This window comes from Carcharodon carcharias, chromosome 23 (genome assembly GCF_017639515.1).
Source record: "Carcharodon carcharias isolate sCarCar2 chromosome 23, sCarCar2.pri, whole genome shotgun sequence".
NCBI lineage: Eukaryota > Metazoa > Chordata > Chondrichthyes > Lamniformes > Lamnidae > Carcharodon > Carcharodon carcharias.
Window position 1 is genome coordinate 26,170,616 of NC_054489.1, and position 20,752 is coordinate 26,191,367.

Genomic DNA, 20,752 nt, shown 5'->3' on the forward strand with positions numbered 1-20,752 from the left:
AGTTCCTCTCTCCCTTCTACCTCCTGATTTCCAGCTACTACTGGAATGTTTTTAGTATCCTCTATAGGGAAGACAGAAGCAAAATATTTGCTCATTTCATCTCCCACACCAATCTTTGAGCCACGCATTCATCTCTCTAATCTTATTTGCCCTATGCCAATTTGCATGTGGCCCAGGTAATAATCCAGATTATTCCCTTTGAGGTTCTACCTCCTAATTTAGTACCTAGTTTCTCATGCTGATTATGTTCAACCTCCTTCCTTGTCCTGCCTATGTTTGTTGCTAGCTACATGGATCCTCTCCCTCCCACTGCAAGTTCATCTCCAGCCCCCAAATCCTAGCACCGGGCCGGCAATGCTGCCTTCTGAACTCTTGCTCTTTGCCACAGGGAACAGTGTCAATCCCCCTCACTATACTACCCCCTACTACCACTACATTCCTGTTTGCTCCCCCTGCTTAAACGGCTTCTCTACCTTGGTGCCATGGCCAACCTGCTCATCCAGCTTGCAGACTTTGCTTTCATTCACACAGGTTGTGTCAAACCTTTGACAATTGCAAGGGCTGAGGCTTCTCCACTACTGTCTGCTCAGTCCCACCACCTGCTTCCCTCATGGTCACCTCCTCCTCTCCCTCACTGCTGATCAAAACAGTCGACCCTATCCTAAGAGGCGTGACCATTTTCTGGAACAAAGTGTCCAGGTATTTCGCTCCCTCCCTTATGTAGTGCAGTGTCTGCTGTATGGCTTCCAGAACAATAATCCTGATCCAGAATTCCTCTAGTTACTTACTGTTATTGCAGATGTGTTTGCCCTGGATCGTCTTGGTCTCCAAGAGATCCCACATTCTACATCTACAACATAACACCTATCCTGCCATTATTACTTATTTAGTTAGCGTAATCTAATTATTCACTTAATTAACTTAAAATAATTCCTATGTGTACCACACCTCTTTTCCCCATGCACTGAATTCCCATGTGAACCTAATTTGCTAATTTACTCCTTCTCATGCATTGTAGCCTGTCTCCTTGCACGTCCCTTACTAGTCGTGTGGTTTGAAAAGCCCATTTTTTTGATAGATCTTCTGATGAGTCACTAGATAGTTTAGCTTCCTGCCACAGGAATTAACACCACTTGAAACAACTGCTTTCAGGTGATTGACATATAACTGCCATTCCAGGCAGTTCTCTGCCTAACAAGATAGTCCTAACTTTCAAGTAAGTCAGGTTATGTCAGATCTTCGTTCCTAACCTATAGTTAAAACCTGAAAAGGACTTACCAGAACTTACCACGTGAACCTAATTTGCCATTCAATCAGTCTCCATCTCACCCTGGTGTAGTCGCCTGTCTCCTTGCATGCCCCTTACACAACTAAGTGTTCCCACAAGGACTTTGTACACGGTTGGACATGTAGTTAATATTCACAGTGCAGACTCTGTTAAACAGATACATTTTACCAGTTTGGAGAGCAACTGTTACCCAGTGTATAACTGTGCACTTGCAATGCTCTCTCATGGCATAAGACTCGGGTCAGCTTCTGCAGTCAGTGGCAAAGTCACAGCACTCCTGCAGATCCTGAAGAAAGCTGACCACAAAGATCTAGTACTCTCTATGATTTGGATTTTTCCTTTCCTGAAATTGGCTTAAAACGAACATCATCAAGGGGATTTCTAGGTGTCCAGAAATACTGATGCTGTCAGACAGGGTAAGCAGTCACATTCTCACTGACAGCAACCAAGGAAGTCAAGTACATTGAGTATCCTTCACTCTTCTTCCCCCCCTCCCAGAGCATGAATTAAATGATGGGGAAATACATATTGAATGAAGATATAAGCTGGAATATGGAATTTAACACAATGGAGAAATTTGACATGGGCAGATATGAAATTCAGGGTCAGGGAAGTTTCTCGGGAGTAATAATAAAGTCAGTACATTGTTAAAAATCTAATTGCAGCTTATGCAACAAGGTGCAACTTTTTCCAAGGGTTTTTACAACATCATCAGAGTAAAAGAGCAGGTTCTCATCAGTTCAGTGATTTCTAACGAACTTCAGACTATGGAGGCTTCAACAATGCACCTTATGGAGAAGTGGCAATTCGCCAACAGCATCCTCAGGATTTCTGTATTTAACAGCACACATGCATGCCCCAGAAGTTGCTGTCAGCTTCAGTAAGGATGGCGAATGCTGCAGTTTTGCCAACATTGTTATGCACAAACCAGGCCTTGGAGCCCCAGCCAGACTGTGCAAATGAACTGCAAAAGACTAGTCTTGAGTATAAAAGACTGCATTAATCTGTGAGTTTTCTTAATTCACAAATTATAATTTTCACTAGAATACAAACTATACTCTCTTTCCCTGCTCTGTCCAAAGAGATGTAGAATCATGGAAAGAATATTATATATAAAAGGTAGGCACTTTTACTAATGTTTGTTCTATTTGTTCATAGGATGTGGGCACACTGGCTAGGCTAGCATTTATTGCCCATCCCTAATTGCCCTTGTTCATCATGGTGAGGGATATTGATGCAAGATTCCTTCAGTCACCAGCATGGTGTTAGACATGATGGATGTGCAATTTACCACTTGCTACTCTGCCCCAAGAATTAGCCTCACCACCTTAGGAAGCCCACCACCTGCTCATTCTTCAGTTCTCTGCTCAAAGGTAGGTCCGACCCACAGCACCATGACCTCCTTCATGGGTGGGGAAAGGGAGGCAGGTCCTGAGAGGGGCTTAAACCAAAGCTTTTTAAACTCCAACACTACCCGCTGCACCACAAGACCTCCAGCATGCACACACACGATCCTCATAGCCAGCAAAGAGGGTTGTCTGGTTTGGTTCTGAATTTAGGGCAAGGTGTTTTTAACCCATTGTTCCAGTGCTCAGATAGGGATATTGCTCGGAAGAAATGTGGAAAAATTGCCCCTACATTGGTGCTGGGTACTCAGTGTGAAAGTAACATCTTTCATAAAGTTTGTACCACTCTGCAGCTATATAGATATTGTGTGCAAAAGCTCAAACTTAAATTTAGGGCCCCCGAGATCAAATATTACCTGGTCTGATGTGCCAGCTGACAGTTCAGGAATTGGCTTACATTTTGCAGCTGTGCAGCTGAACATCTGGTTGGGCTTACTGGTACATTAAACACGTTGACTGTTGCACATTGATCTGTGTTTTATCTTTTTGTTTCTCATTTTCTCTGTCGCACTATGTTGTGTCTGCAATCTAACTCTGGGCAAAGATTCACCAGAAATTGCATTTCCAGACTCGCTTGCACATTGTGTAATTGAAAATAACTAATAGGATAACCAAAACAGAACAAAAGAGTCCTACAGTGCTTCAGATTATGCAATACAATTGAAAATTAGCAGGACAAAGTAAGGCACCTTGAATTAAAAGTATATACTTGACAAACACAGCCAATTATTCTAAATTCCATACCTATTTCAATCGAGGAGGGGTTCTCCAGTAAAGCTGAAGGAAACACATAACCTCCTTAAACGTCCACCCTCAAAATGAAGGCCTTTTATGAGCCAGAGGAGCAAGGTTGCCAAACTTCCAGGATTGCCTGGCAGTCTCCAAGAATTCAAGATGAATTTCCTGGACACTGCTACAAGCAACTCGGGAAGGAGAATAACCATAGGGATATTATAAAAGAAGTTTCTTTAGCTATTTTCTTTGAATACTTCGCAATAGAAAATCACAGAACTGGGAATAGATGCTTTTCAGGCAGGACATTTGGTTATGTCATAAAACCTCCAGGGTTACATACCACGCGAAATGGGAGTGTTCATCAATTTGCAATGATGTAAAAGATTTTAATATGTTTTTAAACATATGTAAAGTTAGGTAGATTATGGGTGGTCGAATTATTGACAACTCTGCCAGCAACAATACAGCACTATTAATCCAAGTATTATGCACAATTTGCTGACCAATAATCGGGGAAAAGGGCACTGAAAAGTATGGGAAATTTTTGCATTAGATTTGTTAGAATGTTTGCTATTATTTCAACTTTCAGGCAGACAACAGGAGTACAAGAACTCACCCTGGAGCCATGCATTTCAGACTTGTATATCTGATACCAGTATTCTGGCAGTCAGAATGCAGACAAGGTCTGACACCAGAGAACACAGCTTTCATCTTTTTGCATGTGTCTACATGTAACAAAGAAGGCCGGTGTAAGGACTTGAAGCCACCAACCCTGGCAACCTGGCTCACTGCCTGCTCCACTGCGTTTGAAAGGTTTGAGGTTTCCAGCAAGGCAAACACCACAGGTTAGTATCCAGAATGTCCTGTGAAATCTGGCCTCATACCTGCGTGTGTGCTGTGATTTGCACCCTTTTTTTCTATTAAAAAGGGCTTCTAAGTTTCACTTATTTGTTCAATTATTCCAGACATTAAAGAGACAAAAAAGCTTGGGGCACATTCACAGTACAGTTAATTGCCACAATGGGAGAGTTTGTGTACTAAAAACATTAGCATGATTTTCTTAACATTGATTTTTCATATTGTCATGCCCAGTACCGCCATGTCATATTATGAACTTTCAGACAATACTTTTAAAAATTGGACAGAAACAAGTTGTTAAGGTGGCTGCTGCAAATAATGTGACTTTTAGCATTTGGGCTACAGGCAGTAGCAAGTCTCAGTTGAATAGCTAATTAAACATGGACATCCATAGCTGTCCGGGGAATTCACACATCTCTTTGTTTAAGGATAGGCCAACACAAAAGACTATGGAGCTATCAGATTACCTCTCTACATGCCTCACGTTGGATAAAGGGAAAGGTCAAAACCCAATATCCATCTCCCATTGTATCACGATGGCTTTCCCCATCCAAACTGGACCAGGTGGAGCTCAGGTGTTAAACGACAACACAGGATGGAGAATCAATAAGAACACCACACCTTATTTGGAAAACATCTTGAAATTGTGAAAAGCCATTTGGAAACAGCCAAATTCTCTTGCTTAAAAGATCAGCCAAGAGCTGTGTGCAGGCAGTTCTACTAAAACCATCAGAAGCATCAGTTTAGCTAGTCTGTGAACCAGACTCAGAAAAATTGCGAGACATCAGGCATACACAACCTGTTCCAATTTGAAGTTCACCTGAAAAACCAACCTCCTAGATATTCTACTACAAGAAACTCACAATCTGCTGTTTTTCTAAAACCTCTTGGATAATAAGGCCTTCACTTCAACTTTAAATGATTGAATCCATTCAAAAGACCACAGGTCTTTCACATCAGAGACCGGTGATCATAAATTAGAGATTGAAATAACCGTAATCTGTAAAAGTGCATAACCTTTATCTGTATCTGCATGTGTGTATGCGTCTGTGCATGAGTGAGTGAGAACAAGTGAGAGAAATGTTTAATCTGGAGTGTTTGAGAATAAATAAGCTTCTTTATTGTTAAGCTCACAAAAGCTTGATGCTGAATTATTTACATTGAATACACACTCCAAGGGTAGGGAACTACACACCTCTTTCCATACAAAAGATACTGATCATGGGCAGTAAGAGAATGTACAAATTTTGACTGTGACATTATGTTCTTGTGATCTAATAGTTTTACAATTAACCATTATTTTGCCTGCCCAAAACTTTTGGCAGCTCTTCACAGCTGCCAAGGACAGCTATGGAGGAAAAACATAAAAGTTTAAAATATTGTCTGACATCTGCTTTCTAACAGCTAGTTAATAGTTTGTGGGCTCTCAAGATCCTTTTATCAAGCTTTCCATCTGCTTTGAAATCTCTCTTCAACTCGATATCTCTAAGTAGTTCTTACACTTGCTCCTCCACTACACTGGATTCACCCCATCTCTCCAGGTGCAAAACAGGTATCAACATTGTTCAGAAGTCAGCATGACTGCTGCATGCATGGGCTGAGCCCTTTTCTAGCCTCAGGCCAACAAGTAAGACAGCCTTTTCCCCATGGCTGGCTGATCCTTGAAAGTACAGGCAACCTAAACACCTCTTTGAAGGCTGCTTAAAGAACTGTTGAAATGGTTGTTATCCAAGAGATTTTAGAAAAATGACGATATTTAGAGGCAGAAATACTAAAATCTGTTACAGAACATAATAGTTCTGGGCCTATCATGGACCTTGCACACTCTCACGGTGGAATGTAAACAGACCAGGTTAAATGTACCATAACATTGTATTTAAGATTGATGTTGCATCAGCAAAACACTTGACAAACTTTCCCTCTCATTTACCTTTGATAAATTGAAGGAAACTACAACAATTCTATAAAATTGCAAGTGGTACTTGCCCCAGTACAGTGAGTTTGATGGACTAATGCCCTTTACACATTCTGCATTTTAGGGTTTTACACATGTGGAAACAGTAAAATCCTTTTATAATGAACTGTTTTAAAATGTTTTGTAAAGACAACTACCAGTAGCAGTAAATTTGCAGTTTCAAAGCTTTTCATTAGAGAATGTTATGTAATTTTACCAATAAAATTATATTTCTATATGTTGTTTTACAAGCGAAAAGATCATTTAATATCATTGAGCAAATTCCATTCATTATCTCGCCCCTCCTCTATTCTAACTTCTTTCAGGCCATTACCCCTCTAAAAACTCTCCTTTCTTCTGACTGTCTCTAGCCGCCCATTGCTCTTCCATTGGTGGTTGTGCCTTCAGTCATCAGAGCCCCAGACTCTGAAATTTTCTCTCTGAACTGTACTGTCTCTTCTCCTCCCTCAGCTCCTTTAAGACTGTTGAAACTCACCTCACATCTCTTTGGTTCAAAATCCATTTTTGATCGACTCTGAAGCACTTTGGGGCTTTTGCAAAGTAGATTTTATTCAAAATGGTAGGTGTTTTTGTTATGTTTCAGTTTTAAATCCCCTCCCCTCCAAAGAAAAGAACGTTAATAGTGTGTTCTTGGTTGCAGGAGGTCTTGAATTAGCTGAGCTTAAGTTGGGAATGAACGTGGAAAAGCAATGACGCAAGGTGAATAAAATGACAAAACGATTCCCTTCCTGAACTCTATCCCCATGCTGATCTTACACTGTAAGCCTGTTGCTTTCCTCTCAAAACCACGTTGAATGGTTTGTTCTTCATGTATTCTCTTTTCAATCTCCTTCATGTATTCTCTTTTCAATCTCCCTCATGTATTCTCTTTTCAATCTCCCTCATGTATTCTCTTTTCAATCTCCCTCATGTATTCTCTTTTCAATCTCCCTCATGTATTCTCTTTTCAATCTCCAAGCTAAGATCAGACTCATTTTTAAATTGCAAAGCAAGGGGCAGATGATGCAGATCAAATTTAATATGACTACCATTGATCTGAATGCCATTTCCCACCTACTGTTTATGTTACAACTTAACCCAAAATCAACCCAAACCTAACCACAAACCAGAAACACCTTGACACATGTTCTGGCAAGTACCAATTGGGGAGTTGAATGAGGCAGCTTACAATTGCTTCATCCACTCATAAAACCAAGGTACAGGCAAAGAAGATTTTAAGCTCAGAAAAGTTGAAGCATAAAAACACATCTCAGTTTAATTAGAAAAGGCCAGCTACTAATTTGAAGCCAGCCAATAATGTAATACAAAATGGACTTTAAAAAAAATACAAAAAAGAACAAAAAGGAGAAAGCTGCCAAATAGACAAGTAGTTTGGGAAGCATCTACTGACTTGTCAACATGTTGCTATAACTAACTGAACCATTCTGAAATAACCTAGCGTAGTGAAAACTGGTTATGTAAACTAAGCAAAGCGTTTAAAATGGTGATATTTTCAGCTCATAGCAAAAATCTGGACAATAGCTGGTTTTGAATGTGGCACATTGCCAGAACAGAATTAGGAGCTTCGGATAATAAAATGCAAGCTCACGTTATTTATGACTTCATCAGGACCTCAAGATACACACTGGAAAACAGCTGTTACTCTGCAGTTTTATAGCTCCCTCTGCAATACAAACATCATATAAAAGACCCCTTCACACATCAAAAGCTATTTTAACTCCTCTTGGAATGTCTGCCGCATATGGTTTTATAGTCTTGGATCCAACATTGTCTCTTTATTTGAAATAATAAACTCTTAATATAACCAGAGCAACAATTTGAAACGTGTAATAGTCAGTTATGTCCTTTCAAGCCACAGTTTTATTAATCAAGCTAAACCTCCAACAGACTAAATATTACTTTTGTTAAGTAAACCATGTTCAATTTAATTCATTTCACAGTATCTCCAAGATTATGGATCTTTTAGAAAAGGGTCACTGACTGCTCCTTAGATTTCCATGGAAACAATTTAACATAGCAATAAATGAAGTGATGCCAGGCACAGGTGAAATCACTGTATTGATGATCATATGTACAATATCAACTGAGACCCCCCCACAAGAAGAGTCCACAAAACTGAGTCCGAACAACCTGCACTAACATTTGAGCTACAGCAATCCCAAGGCATAATGCAGTGCAAACTTATCCAAACATCACTCATGGATCATTCATGGATACTCATTCCACGAATCCTGTTCATCTGAAGACATCTTAAGCCCAATGACATTCACACCAATCAGAATGAAAAATAAACAGAGCCAAGCAGCTACAGTCCTGAGGAATGGAGTGAGCCCTGGCAACCAGGTGGCAACACATTTGCATTTTATTCTTCACTTGAAAACATTCTCTTACCAATAGACTGATGAAGTATCACGAAGGAACGACATTACTGTCAGCAAAGTTAAGGAAGGACTCTGCCCCTTTAAAGTTTTTACATTTTTAAGTTCAGATTGAGGGGTGCAAACATTGAGGAAGAAAATACTTGCCCATTTTAGGCAGTTAGCAACAAACACTTACAGGGCAAGTACAGCATGTTAAAGAAGAATGAAGCTCATATCTTCAAATAGTGCCTTAAAAAGGAAACTGACATCAGTATTCAGAAGAGCTGAATGAACTACAGAACATTTTCATGACAATCTCATTATCACATGCATTCGATGCATTTTCTTATGCAATTTGTGTAATTGCATCGAATGTTTGTAAACAAACAGAAGGTTTGTCAATCAATTTTCCAAATGACCAACATGAACCTGGGCAGATCAAGATTTAGAGCAATTAGAAATGATACTTTTTTGGCATTTTAGAGCCTTGAACTTTAGTCACAAAATGATTTCCAGCAGGGGCCCTGAACAGGTATTTATGATAAGAAATCCAATTGCTTGATCTCAGAGTTGCTGTGAAGTTAACTTCCCTGCACCCCACCCCACCCCCCATTTTCTCCCTTCTTCCTCTGAAGGGGGCATCTCATTTTGCAGTGCAGTTCATGTAGGGGTTTAATGAGCTGTAGTTAGCATGGAAGGCATTGCAAAGTCAGATTCTCTTCATACGTGTTCAGTTACCAGCATGAGTATTAGTGATTGGAAGTGGGAACTTTCGATTTGTTTTCCCCTTCCCATGTGCGAGGACAATGAATACTATCTTAGTACCCCCGCTGTTGCCCTGACTGAGATTAGCTAACTCAGCACAGTTGATGACAAGAACAACGGCTTGTATTTATATAATGCTTTTAACATTCCAACTTTCTTCACAGAGATATTCTAAAACACGTCACTGAGCCACATAAGGAGATATTAGATCAGATGACCAAAAGTTTGGTCAGAAAGGTAAGTTTCATGGAGTGTCTTAAAAGGAGGAAAGTGAGGTAGAGAGGCAAAAAGGCGTAGGGAAGGAATTCAAGAGCTTAGGGCCTAGGCAACTGAAGGCGCAGCCACCAATGGTGGTGCAATTAAAATTAGGGATGTGAGAGAAGCTGCCATTAGAGGAGCACAGATATCTCAGAGGGTTGTAGGGCTGGAGGAGCTTCTAGATAGGGAGGGGCATGGAAACATTTGAAAACAAGGATGAGAATTTTAAAATCAATATGTTACTTGACTGGGAGCCAGTGTAGGTTAGGCAGCACAGGGGTGATGGGTGAAAGGAATTTGATACAAATTAGGGCAGCAGAGTTTTGGATGGTCTCAAGTTTACAGAAGGTAGAACGTGGGCGGCTGGCCAAGACTGTATTATAATTATAAGTCTGGATGTAGCAAAGGCATGGATAAGGGTTGCAGCGACAGCAGGAGCTGAGGCAACACCAGCGTTGGTGACGTTACAAAGGTGGCAACAGGCAGTTTTAGTAGCAGTGCGAATGTAAGGTTGAAAGCTCAGCTTGGGGTCAGATATGACACTGACTAGACCTAGAACTTGTTCAACTTGTGTTTAAATTGCACCCTTAACAGCCTAAAAATTGTCCCAAGATGTTCTACAGAGGTGTAATCAGACAACATTAGAGACCAAGACAAAGAAAGATCAAAACTTCAGTCAAAGGTCTATAACTTCGTACTCAATAAGTTAATTGCCATTGTAGCCATTGGAGGAGCTTAGCAAAAGTTTAGCCCAAGGTGTACAGTAGCAATGGATCCACTTGCCTTAAATAGCTTGAAATGTCTACCCACCCAGGGAAGAGAAAACTGCTTGAAAAAGTATAGCAGACAGTTGTGACATTGTACTCCCTCCAACAGGGTCCTGGCCAGACAGGCAGGCAGATGAATATTTATTTCAAGCTGTGATGTATTACAAACTTGACACCTTTATAATAAAGTACAAGGTGCCAACGGACTTGTACAAATCATAGCTTGAAATAACTACCAGGCAATACATTGCCGACACAAGTGCCAGAAAATGTTATGGTTATCTGCTTTCAACTGGAAAAAGTACATCAGTCTGAATGATGAGGTTCAACAATTACTTGCCTTTATGTAACTGGCAAAATTATAGCACATAAGGAGAAGAATGTATATTTTAATGTGTTTACTGCATAAAGATGACTCAGTTGTAAATGTCTCCCAGGAGCCTCAAACAAGAACAAAAGCAGGAAATACTCAACAGGTCACCCAGTATCTGTGGAAAGATGGTATATGAGTTAACATTTCAGGCAGAACTGGAAGATATGGAGGGGCGGAGGCAGCACTTAAAAATGAACAGAATGAAAGGAATGGAAAAGGGAAAAGGCAGACAGGAGAGAAGCACAAGAGAGTAGCTTGTGTTTAAATATTAATAGCTCTCATTTCAACCATCAGTCCTCAATCACAAACTCAGCTGCCCATCTGAATATTGAACCCTTTTTTGTTTCATATTTCCACCATCTACAATTCTTTTGCTTTTTACATACTATGTGCAGACACAAGCAAGCGATTCAGTTCCACTGGCCCATTCACTGTTTACGTTTGACAGGGGCCTTCTCCATCTAACCCAGCAGTTCCCAAACTGTGGGTCATGACCCCAGTTGGGGTTGCAGAAACAGCGAATGGGGTTGCGGGCTCCCACTGCTCCAGGACTGCGCCCCACACAGGCACCGAGCCTATGCTGCATGCAGTCCTGCCCTTACCCTGCTGCCTCTTGGTCTTTCTCCCCGAGCCACGAGTCTCAGAGCCTGGCCCAAATCATGAACCTATTAGCAATGCTGCCACTGCTGAGCTGTGGCCTGTCAGTGTCCAACCTTGGTGCTGCAGAATGACCTGGCTCCAACATCAGCTACCTCAACACCCTCAACCTGCACTTCTGCTGCTTCCTGACCAAGGTTCATGAGCTAGAGGGGCTCAGATGGAAGTAATGGACTGGTGAGTACATAAAATAATAATATTTCTACAAAGTGTTTTAAGAGACAGATTTTCATGTTTTTATGAAACATGTTGATTTATAATACACAAACTTTAATAATTATGTGCTTTATTGCTATTTTCTTTTTGTTGGTGTCTAGAGATTGTATTACTTTGAGTATTAAAATGGGGTCACATTGGAAAATAGTTTGAGAAGTGCTGATCTCACCCTATCATTATATCCTTCTGTTCAGTTCTCCTGCATGTGTTTGTCTAGCTTTCCCTTAAATACATCAATACTATTTGCTTCAACTACTCCAAGTCATATCGAGTTTCACAGTCTAGCCACAGAGTAAAGGAATTCCTCCTGGCTTCCCTACATCTTCCCGAATAACTCATTTGGTTTCATGGTTTTGAAGAATTATCAAATCTTCAGAAATTATTTAAATCTGAACAACTTTAACTGCTTTGTGTTGTCAACAGTGTCATCAGGAAGATGATGTCAGTGGCGGTATCAGAATGTCATCATCTGACGCAAATGCGATCAGCTTATGCGGGTTCCAGAAATGGCAGCCAGAATTTTCCTGGCTCTGGGATAATGGGCTTGGAAGTAGTGGAGGGAGCAGGAAAATAGCAGGGACATATTCCTGCTGCTGGGGAAGTTTCCCAGACATGGGCAGGGACCCAGATCAGACCACATTTAAAGCTCTAATTAGGAGCGATTTAGATGACCCACAGGCATTTTGCTGGCAGCAGAGTAGCCTCTCCACCACGTGAGGAGGTCACCAGCTCCATGGAGGTGGACTCCCTGCAAGAGTTTTGGAGCCAGTGGCCATTGGAGCCAGACATTCCATGCTCCAAAGGAAGGGTCATGGCAGAAGGGGAAGCCCCCCCCACCCCCCCCACCCCACCCCTCCTCCCCACTGTTCCAATGAGCCATCTAGAAGCGTTTCCCATCTGATCAGAAGCACTGCCTGCTTAGCCCCTTTATTTTTTTTATTTTAAACGTACCTTTCCGAGGGCACCTCCATGTTGAACCTGCCCTCTTCATCCCTGACTTGCCTTAGCAGAGGACCACCTCTCCGAGTGTGGCTACTGAGTCTCCAGCCCTGCAATGGCTGTCAGCATTTCTCAGTTGCAGCACACAGTCAATTAGGAGGCTATCTCCAGGAATACCCCTGCACTGGTCCTGCTGTCAACAAGTCTAGGCTCTGGACCCCCATTTGGCCCCAGATGAAAGACCTTCTTAGACCTTTTAGACCAAAAGTCTGCAGGAAAATTCAATACATAAAGAACACCTGTAATTATCAAATAATTAAGAACCCCGGAACTCAACATTCGATTAAATCATGATGTGTCTGTGCATCATCAAACAGCTCAGAAACATTATGGGATGAGTTGGACTTAACTCGGAACTATCCTAAGAGCAGAATACCTCAAATACAGGTAGTTTATCATTTTAAAAGGTTCTAAGTTCTGAAGTAGAAAGATGTTGTGGCATACTGCTAGAAACATCATTTACATTGCAATACAAGTTTTATGCTGCTTTGAAGGAAAGCCCTGCAAATCTAAACTGCACAGGAACAATTAGAATTCAACATGGCAACACTTGCGGAGTCGCTACAAATTCTGTACGATTTATGTTTAGGTTTTCTTTCAAAGATATGATCTGTTCGAAAGCTACATGTTATTAGATTGAAACTTCCACTATATTCATTCCTATTATCTGCCATCCTGATATACACCAACATTTTCAAATGGAAAAAGCCTCACAGAAGATGAATTTATCGCAAGGCCTTGAGAATTTTTTATTTCATCTTCAAGGTCAATGATTTTCACTTTTTCCAAAAGTGGACAGCAGTGTGGCATATGATCCAGACACTAGCAAAATCCTGAAAAAATGTGCATCTAATTATTAATGGTCAGAATTCACAGAATCACAATAGTTACAGCACAGAATGAGGCCATTCAGCTCGCTGTGGCTGCATTGGATCTCCAAAGAAGCAATTGAATTTACCTGTGCCATACCCCCGCCTTCTCCCCATAGCCCACACACACTTCCATTTCAGATAACAATCCAATTCCCTCTTAAGTGCTTTGAGTGAACCTGCCTCCAACAAACTCTCAGGCAATGCATTCCTGGCCCAACCACTCGCTGACTGAGAAAGTTTCTCCTCATGACTTCATTGCCTTTCTTTGCCAATTGATTAAATCTGTATCCTCTTCTTCTCAATCCTTCCACCAATGGGAACAATTTTTCCCTATCTAATCTGCCCAAACCCTCATGCTTTGTAACATGCAGCCCAAAAACAGCACTCCAAACTGAAGAACTCCATGTAATAGTTCCGGTTCCCTGTTCATATCCTTGATGAATAAAACAAAATCATATTTGTTCCGTTTTACTTCTTGCAATTTTGTCCATGGTATTTGCAAGATGAAAATTTGGCAACTCTTGAATGTTCATCATCCGTGAATGGGAATTTTCCATTATGACAAGTAAAGGAGGTTTTACATTACAGAGTGTAGAGTAGAATCCTCATTTGGTCCCATATAAAAAAATAAGATTTGCATTTTTCTATAGCACCTTCCATTCACTACCTCAGCCAGCCCAAAGCAATTTACAAACAATGGAAGATATATCTAAACCTTGCTGATTGTGTTTTGCACATTGGGCTGGTGATGCAGCCTCTTTAATTACATTTCACAGACTGACCACAAACAAACTTTCACATACTTCCTACACTTTATTTACTTTTCTCAGCTAAACAGGCAGCACACAGTCAATTCTGTAATTGTTCAAGACTCATCAAGCAGTCATCTTTGTCAGCAAATGCACACATTTTAAGACCCCTTTTTATAATTTCAAACCACCTTAGAAATCACTGTATTCAGTCTGAGTCTTGGTGGCCAGACGTTAATGTGACTCCCCCCCTAGTACACAACACCCCCCACCGCACCCTAGGTCCATACACCATGATGTCACTAGTTAGTCAGTCACCGGGGGTATTAACTGACCTGTCTAACCTAACTGAAAGGTACAGGAATGTGCATCAGTTATTTGTTGTGGCTGGCTCAGAATCTCCTCTGTAGCACCAGCTTAAGAATCCAGATGATATAAATGTGCAGTTTTTGAACCTTACCAGTGACTGGGGTTGTGTTGCAGACTTCTACCTGATGTGAATTACTGATACTAAGATAAAGGAAGACTGCAGAATTTGGTAGAACACCTTTAATTTATTTAGTGCTAAATCCCAAAGCATGCATCAGGTAAAATGTTACACCAACGGATATAAGGAGGGATCAGGACAGGTGACCAACAGCTTGCTCAAAGAGGTACATTTTAAAGGAGCATCTAACAGGTGAAGAGAGAGGTGGGAAAATGGAGATGTGTGGGGGGAGGGTATTCCAGAGCTAGAGCTGAGGCAGCTGAAGGCACAGCCAACAATGGTGAAGCAAATATAAATCAGGAATTCTCAAGAGGTCTGAATTGCTGGAGCGCAGAAGTCTTGGGAGGGCTGTAGAGCTAGAGGAGATTACAGAGAAAAGAAGGGCAAGGGCATAGAGGAATGTGAACACAAGGGTGAGAATTTTAAAACTGAAGCATTGCTGGACTGGGAGCCAATGTCGGTCAGTGAGCGTATGGATGACAGAGGATAGGATATGGTGCGTGTTAGGATCTGGGCGGCAGAATTTTGCATGATCTCAAGTTTACAGAGGTTATAAACTAAGAGGCCAGTCAGGAGAGCATTGGAACAGAAGAAAGGGCATGATCCTAAGCTCTGGAATACCCTCTTTACATAAGAACTAGGAGCAGGAGTAGGCAATTCAGCTCCTCGAGCCTGCCCCGCCATTCAATACGATCATGGCTGATCTCATTTCAGCCTCAACTCCAATTTCTTGCCCTTTCCCCATAACCTTTCATCCCGTTACAATTAAAAATCTGTCAATCTCCCCCTTAAATTTATTCAGCTTCCCGGCATCCACTACACTCTGAGGTAGTGAATTCCACAGATTCACGACCCTTTGAGAAAATTAATTCCTCCTCATCTTTGATTTAAATCTACCACTCCTTAGCCTAAAACTATGACCTCTCATTCTAAAATGCCCCACAAGGGGAAACATCCACTCCACGTCTACTTTGTCTATCCCCTTTAGCATCTTATATACCTCAATTAGATCTCCCCTCATCCTTCTAAACTCTAGCGAGTATCAGCCTAATCTGTTCAATCTCGCCTCATAAGACAAGCCCCGCATCTTTGGAATAAATCTCGTGAACCTCCTCTGAACTGCCTCCAAAGCAACTACATCCTTCCTCAAGTAAGGGGACCAAAACTGCGCACAGTACTCCAAGTGCGGCCTCACCAATGCCTTGTACAGTTGCAACAACACTTCCCTATTTTTATACTCTATTCCTTTAGCAATAAATGCTAAAGTTCCATTTGCCTTCATTGTTACCTGTTGTACCTATATACTAGCTTTCAGCGATTCATGCACCCATCTGTCTCTCTAGCCTACTTTCCTCTTTTAAAATGCTTTTTAAAAACCTACCTCTTTAACCAAACTTTTGGTCATCTGACCTAATCCCTCCTTATGTGGCTCACTGTCAAATTTTGTTTCATAATTTTCCAACGAAACACTTCGGAACATTTTATTCTACTTATATAGCACCTTTAGTGCAAGTTGTTGTTATAGGGATTTCAGAAGAGGAGCTGAGACAGGGGTGGAGAGAGACAATTATGGAGGTGGAAATAAATGTCCTTGTTGAGGAAGAGGATAGGAGGTTGGAAGCTCAGCTTAGGTCCAAATAGGAAGCCAAGACTGCAGAGCGATGGTCACAAATTAGTTCCAGCAGACACTCTGAGCTCTCCAGATCCCAGCAAGTGGAAACATTATGTGGAAGCCAACTAGGACTCCAGGTGTGTAAATAAAGAACATAAACACACATCTGCATCTCTCAATAGCTTCGAAAAGGACGCTAGTATGCCTGGGAACAATCTCCTTCAGCATTTGGACAATTGTTGGAAAGTATGCATGCAAGGATGTCAGATGAGGGCAGTGTTAAACTTGACTGTGACATCTTCCACTATCAAACAACCTGTTGTTACTCCCTGTTTTAAATCACATACAAAGGATGGCCAGTTGCATGGTGAAGTACTGACAGACTGCCAGCAGCAAGTAACCAGAGCCCATCATGAATCACTGCCCACGGGAAAGATGAAAATTGGAGGTGAGGGCGAGAATAGTTTTCATTGAAAAAAAATGTACACACGTGCCACACTTAGTACAAATACACATCTAAGGTCATTAGAACCAAAACCATCAGCCAGAAAAACAGTTTATTTGTAGTTCTGTAGCAGCGATTATATCACTGACATTGGCACCTTTGTCATTTTAAATATAGCACAATTTTCAAATACAATCTACCTTGGGGTTTCCTCATTGTCTCAGCAAGATTCTCCTCAGAGTACCTGAGCCAGACAGGAAAGGTCTAAGGATGAATTCCTGATAGTTTCAGAGTTTACCCACTCTCAGCTGGGATGGAAATTGGCCTCAAGCTCTCCAATTTAGAGGGGGGACAGAACAGGTCTGGTTTCGGTTCCTTCGTTTACCATCAAGCCCTCAAAGAAACGTACCAGTGTGGATATTGAGTGAAAGAAGGATCGGAGTCAACTGTGATGCCCTCATGGTTGAATGCCCCGTCATCTTTCGTTCTCCAAGTTCCTGTGCAACAGCCCCTCGAGTGAGGCATCAGATGGCACTTGACACTGTGTAACACAAATTACCAGAGTCCAGACATTCAGGAAAGGAAGGAAAAACAGTTGAGGGGAGAAAGGCAGCAGTTTGTAAGCATAGAAGGTAAAGAATGTCCTGTGAAGGTCCTTAGGACACTTCACTAGAATGAAGGCGCTATGTAAAATGTTGTAGGTCAAGGTGCTCCTGCTAAGATGTGAATGATTGATCTAGATCAATGTATTTTTCAGCTCCGTAGGATGATGCCAAGGGAAGGGGAGGGGGTGGTGAGGTAAATCTGATGTGCAACTTTTAATTCGAATTGCACAGAATAAAAGTTTACACTTTCGAAATTGACCTGTGTCAAAAATGGAAGCAAACGCTTCTAAAAGGTCTTCATGCCTACTTAGGTAGTGATCTCAGGTAGATCAGTGAAACTGGAGCAGGAAAACTCGAGTCCCAAGTTCGACAACTAGCGCCTGTGAAGAGAAATATGCAACACTTCCCTTCCCCCACTCAGAAAAATCCACAGAAGAATTCCTTGCTGATAAATTCTTTATCCTTCTATTAAAGCAGAGCACAGCTTATGCAAACAAGCAGCTCCTGGTGAAGCCAAACACTCCCAGTCACATGGGGGAGCAAAACTAATGGGCTTCGAGCTGGTATGACTCAATGCCCGGCACAGCCGCAAAACAAATCCTTACCAGGTGTCCTACCCACACCTCACTCACCTACTCCCCGAAAGGGGGGGGGGGGGCGCGAGTTTAACAAAACCTCCGGCAGATCACACAAACAACTCCATCCACTTTCCTCCAGAGTTCGGGCGGACTCGTTAACTACCTCAAAGCCTGCGGCAACTCAAACACACCTCTTCACAAAAGAGACAAGGGGGAAAAGATCAGCGAAATGTCAGAAACTGGGAGCTCCGGGGTTTAAATGATCTCGATGATAGTGATGCGGACTCAGCCACCGCTCAGAGACAGTCCGCAATTCTTTAATGACTAAAACTACACCGGGGACCTTCCTCGCCACACACACACACTGTTTGGGAAAATCCAGCTCGCTTGTTGTGTCTCCCAAACGTGATGCAAGTCAAACAAAACCACACAAACCGCGTTCTCCCTCAAAACAGCGACCGCACTGAAGTCGGTTCAGCGGTTTATTCAGCCCAGCGATCTGGGTGGGACGTCCGAGGACCTAATACAAGGTGTGATCATTGGGGGAAATGCCTCAGATGAAAAGTTTAACGAAAGGAAAGACATTCCATAATGAAATGATGTGGGTTCACGCTTTAAACAATCCCCCAGTGTCAGATCTACGCGGCGGCTTCTTAATCGGGCTGAAAAGTTTTTTTTTTCCCCATTTTGTTTTAAACTAAAAACTTTAAAAGGAATTTTAGAACAGCCCAGCACCCACCGAGACCCACCCGTTGAAATCAGGCTTACGCTTCAGACTCCCATCACCAGATGCTTATTCGATTCCTAGTTTAAAGCATTTTACCACCACACACATTTCAGCATTTATATTTGAAATAAAAGGTTTTATAGTTACATTTCTAAAGCAAAACACTCCATTTCAGTGGAAATTGCTGCAGAGAAGTATTTGGATGTGTAAAATTCTTTTATAATGAAAGTTAAAACACGCCAAGGTGATTCAGCCCGCAGGCAATAACATTCCTTATTTAAGTTTTTTTAAAAAAAGAATAGCTCTCGGGTTTTGCAGGCCGATCACTTTTTTGCAACATTTCATCTCCTGTTAAAAAATATTATCCCTAGCACCAGCCATAAGTAAACCTTTCCTATCCCCAACAAAGCACTTACAGGTAGCGATCCTGATCTTTCAACTGCCGGTGCAAAGCCACCGAATATCCGAAGTAGCTGCCGGATGGTCCCTCTTTAATAATTGGATACTTTACATCGATGTTAAAAGCGGAACAGATTGCCACAGCAGCTGATAGGAGAAGGTGAAGCCGGGGCTCAAACTGACGAGCAGCAAAAGGCGCCATGTCGATTGCAGAGGCAAGCGTTAGTTGCAGTTCCACAGTGATACTGCAAGTCCCTAGTCTCCCGCCAGCTCCTCCACACCCTGTAGTACTGTACACGCCTGCCCTACCAACCTGCGCATAGATGAGGCTTCCCTTCCGGACACAATCACATACACTCAGCACTTGGCAGATCTTAAAACGGCGATGTCATGCCAAATCCTCGCTATTAATGTATACCTTGCTTTTCTTCAGGAAATCAACAAAAGGATCAAAGAAAGTAGGTGATTGACTTTCTTGTCAAGTTACTTAAACGGTCGTGATTTTAAATTCCGTTTGTGGGTCCCACCAGTTCATGAATTGGTTGGCAATATGATACATCTGCAAACAGGGATAATTAAACCTTACATAAGAAGTTTATACATAGGCGGTGCAGTAATAGCCTTGGGATCAGATTGACAGCAGCCAAACTCCAAACTGAAGGACAAGTTCTTTTTATAATTTTAATTAAAAAGTAAGATAAAATATGCAAACTGCATCTAAGCATAGGTACAGCAACAGGTAGTGGTGAAAAGGTACTGGTTCCTCCACTCATCCTATAGTTTTTCGCATTGTAAATGCCTATCCCAAAAATTAACTGGTGCAATTGTTTCCCACGTTACAGCTGTGACTATACTTCAAAAGTACTTCATTGGCTATAAGGCACTTTAGGAAGTCTTGTGATCTGAAAGGCACCATTAAATTAAAGTTTTTTTTCATCTAAAGGCTCTAGTTCCCTAAGACCTCTGTGATCTAATGACACCTGCTTACTAGAGGAACTCAGATGGGCAAAGTGTGTGATCACAGCTCCTCCAAACCAATCCTTTATCTGAAATTGTGGCCCTTTGCTGAAAGGTTTACGCTACTGCTTCAGCACCTGTCACAATATGAAGCAGCCAGTAAGGTGGTGTTTCAGCAGTGCTTTTACAATGTGCTTTTCCCAGGGGTCAAGTTTTTTGTTTATTCATTCATGAGAAGTGGGCGTTGCTGACTAGGCCAGCATTTATTTGCCCATCCCTAATTTCCCTTGAGAAGGTGCTGGTGAGCTGCCTTCTTGAACTGCTGCAGTCCATGTGGTGTAGGTACACCCACAGTGTTGTTAGGGAGGGAACTCCAGGATTTTGACCCAGTGCCAGTGAAGGAACAGCGATATATTTCCATGTCAGGATGGTGTTTGGTTTGGAGGGGAACTTCCAGGTGGTGGTGTGTCTGCTGCCCTTATCCTAGATGGTAGTGGTCTTGGGTTTGGAAGGTGCTGTCGAAGAAGCCTTGGTGAGATCTTGCAGTGCATTTAGTAGATGGTCCACACTATTGCTACTGTGTGTTGGAGGTGGATGGAGTGAATGCTTGTGGGTAGGGTGCCAATCAAGTGGGCTGCTTTGTCCTGGAAGGTGTCAAACTGAA

General features: G+C 41.9%; 1 protein-coding gene across 1 annotated transcript in view; it reads right to left on the reverse strand.

Moving 5' to 3' along the window:
* Window positions 1-19,435, reverse strand: part of itga3b (integrin, alpha 3b) — a 167,225-nt gene extending 147,790 nt beyond the window's left edge. Inside the window, exon 1 of the mRNA XM_041173596.1 lies at window positions 19,149-19,435. Within this exon, the coding sequence (XP_041029530.1) occupies window positions 19,149-19,333 (185 nt within the window). The 5' untranslated portion in view covers window positions 19,334-19,435. The remainder of the gene's footprint in view (window positions 1-19,148) is intronic.
* Between the last annotated feature and the right edge of the window lie 1,317 nt (window positions 19,436-20,752).